General features: G+C 42.8%; 1 protein-coding gene across 1 annotated transcript in view; it reads left to right on the top strand.

The window, feature by feature from the left end:
• Usp8 (ubiquitin specific peptidase 8) overlaps positions 1-2,646 on the top strand; it is a 54,429-nt gene that overhangs the window by 28,187 nt on the left and 23,596 nt on the right. The window contains exons 5-6 of the mRNA XM_013009959.1: positions 1,587-1,633; positions 2,039-2,183. Coding sequence (XP_012865413.1) covers positions 1,587-1,633; positions 2,039-2,183 — 192 coding nt within the window. The remainder of the gene's footprint in view (positions 1-1,586; positions 1,634-2,038; positions 2,184-2,646) is intronic.

The raw sequence follows: 2,646 nt of genomic DNA, 5'->3' as shown, positions 1-2,646 counted from the left end.
CTCTACCACTGAGCCAACTGCTAAGGGGTATATTTTATTCATTATGTACAGTTGACTCACTTTCTTGCCTGGATGCCATGTAGCATAGGAGTAAAAGCATGGGCTCTCCAAAATCAGATTGCCTAGGTGGAATACAGTGGGGTCTTGGCCTTGTTACTTAACCTCAGCTTCCTCCTCTGGAAAGTGGGGATAATTACAGAACCTGCCTCATAGGGTTATTGTGAAGATTGAGACTGCTCATTCACAGTAAACTCTTAATTAAGTTATAGTAAACTTAAGTATTTGCTGTTAATACTTGTAAGTCTAGGTTGTAATATTAATTGTTTAAGAAGTATCACTATCATCACTCCCCCCAAAAAACCTTCAATAATTGGGGTTATTTGGATTATTATAAAGAGTATTTTTATAAGGAGTATACTTTGATCCACTAGAGAAGTTTTCCCTTTCACATTTATGTCCTTAAATACATTTTCTGCTGGGAATTTTGTCAGTTGTTTTTAGAATAAACCAAGTGAGGTACCTTCTTGGAAGCAGTTATTGATTTATTCTAAAACCAATTTTGAACTTTTTTTTTTATTGTTGTTATTGGTCCTAGGGCCTGAATTCTGGGCCTAGGCACTGTCCCTCAGCTCTTTAGCTCAAGGCTAGTGCTCTACCACAGCGCCACTTCTGGCTTTTTCTGCTTATGTGGTGCTGAGGAATTGAACTCAGGGCCTCATGCATGCAGGGCAAGCACTCTACCACTGAGCCACCTTCCCAGCCCTAGTTTTGAGCTATTTGTTCCCTTGTATCTCCTCATGCTTACATGTTCTCTCAGTTACAAGCTTTTGGCTGTGTAATCTTATCTGTTGTCAAAGAAGTCTGGTTGGTTAGAAAGGAAGGGGGTATGTAGTAGTCTTTCACTTCAGGTGGTACAGCTAAGGTAAAAATAACAGGGAATCTTTTGTCAGATTGCCCTTCCCACACAAAGCAAATAGTTGCTGTAACTTCACTTCCTTTCTTTTTGTTAGATTTCTTAGAAAACAATAATCTTTGTTCCTTTCTGTATGGGAGCTTTCTAATGAGCATCAAGCAGGGGCTCAGTGGACTTGTTCTTAAAAGACTTGTTCTTAACCACTGGTTTAGGCCTGGAGAAGCCCAGGTTGGGGACTCTACTCTGAGAGCTTTATTTTACTTTCTAACAGAATATTTTCATATGATACATGTATTAGTTCCTTTTTTCTTTTCTTTTTTTTTTTTGGGGGGGGGTCCGGTCATGGGGCCTGAACTCTAGGCCTGGGCGCTGTCCCTCAGCTCTTCAGCTCAAGGCTAGCACTCTATCACTTGAGCCACAGCGCCACTTGCGGCTTTTTTTTCTTTTTGCTTATGTGGTGCTGAGGAAGCGAACCCAGGGCCTCAGGCATGCAAGGCAAGCGCTCTACCACTGAGCCACCTTGCCAGCCCTCGTTTTTTTTTTTATAGTAACAGAGCCAACACCAAATAGAGGTGGTAACCTCAGAAGCAGCTGTTGATTTTTGTGCATGTGGCACCTGCAGTGCTGAGCTACAGTGCGCCTAGCCCCAGCTTTGACACTTACATCTTCCTAGGGCAACGAACAGGCTTCTTAATAAATTGAACACAAATTATATGTCATGTTAGTTTCAAGGATTATAAATGAGCCTGGTGTGGTGGCTTACACCTAAAATCCTAGCTACTCAGGCTGAGATCTGGGAATCTCAGTTCAAAGCCAGCCCAGGCAGGAAAGTTCATGAGACTCTTCTCTCCAGTGAACCACCAAAAAGCCTTAAGCGGTACTGTCTCAACGTGGTAGAGCACTAACTTTGAGCACAAAAGCTCAGGGACAGTACCCAGGTCCTTAATTCAGCTCCGAAGATCTGCACGAAACAAAAGAAAAAAGATTGTAAATGGTGTGGTGGGATAGCAGGTGTCTGACGCCAAGTATACTTTGCTGTTGTAGAAGCTATGGTCCTGTGTGTGGGAAAGCCTGCACACAGGCCTGCGCCTTCTCATCACCCACGCTGACTCTCTCACTCCCAAGGGGCAATCACAGCAAAGGAGCTGTATACACTCATGATGGATGAAAACACCAGCCTGATTATAATGGATGCGCGAAGAACTCGGGACTACCAGCATTCCTGTATCTTAAATTCACTCAGTGTTCCTGAAGAAGCCATCAGTCCAGGGTAAGTCATTGTGTGATTAGATAATATGGCCTTTATAAAAATTGATGCGGGTTCTTTCTATGTTGCCCACACTGGCCTCAAACTTTCATTCTTCCTGCCACAGCAAGAAAAGTGATGCCTTGTATTTTATATAAATGGAATCATACAACCTGTGGTCTTTTTATGGCTAGCCTCTGATACAGTTTTGAGAGTCCTTTCCATTATTTTGTGTACTTGAGGTTTGTTTATTCTCATTGCTATGTGGTGGTATTGTAGTCTGTGAACACAGCATAATTTCCTGATTTTTAGACTTGACTGTTAACGTATTAGATATGGTGTTGTTTTCCCGTGGGTATAAGGATATATATTTTCTTTTTTTTGGGGGGGGGTCCAGTCGTAGGGCCTGAACTCTGGGCCTGGGCACTGTCCCTCAGCTCTTCAGCTCAAGGCTAGCTTTACTACTTGAGCCACAGCATCACTTCCG

This window comes from Dipodomys ordii, unplaced genomic scaffold, assembly GCF_000151885.1.
Source record: "Dipodomys ordii isolate 6190 unplaced genomic scaffold, Dord_2.0 Scaffold11, whole genome shotgun sequence".
NCBI lineage: Eukaryota > Metazoa > Chordata > Mammalia > Rodentia > Heteromyidae > Dipodomys > Dipodomys ordii.
The sequence above is the reverse complement of the archived record's forward strand: the minus strand, read 5'-3'. Positions and strand labels throughout refer to the sequence as shown.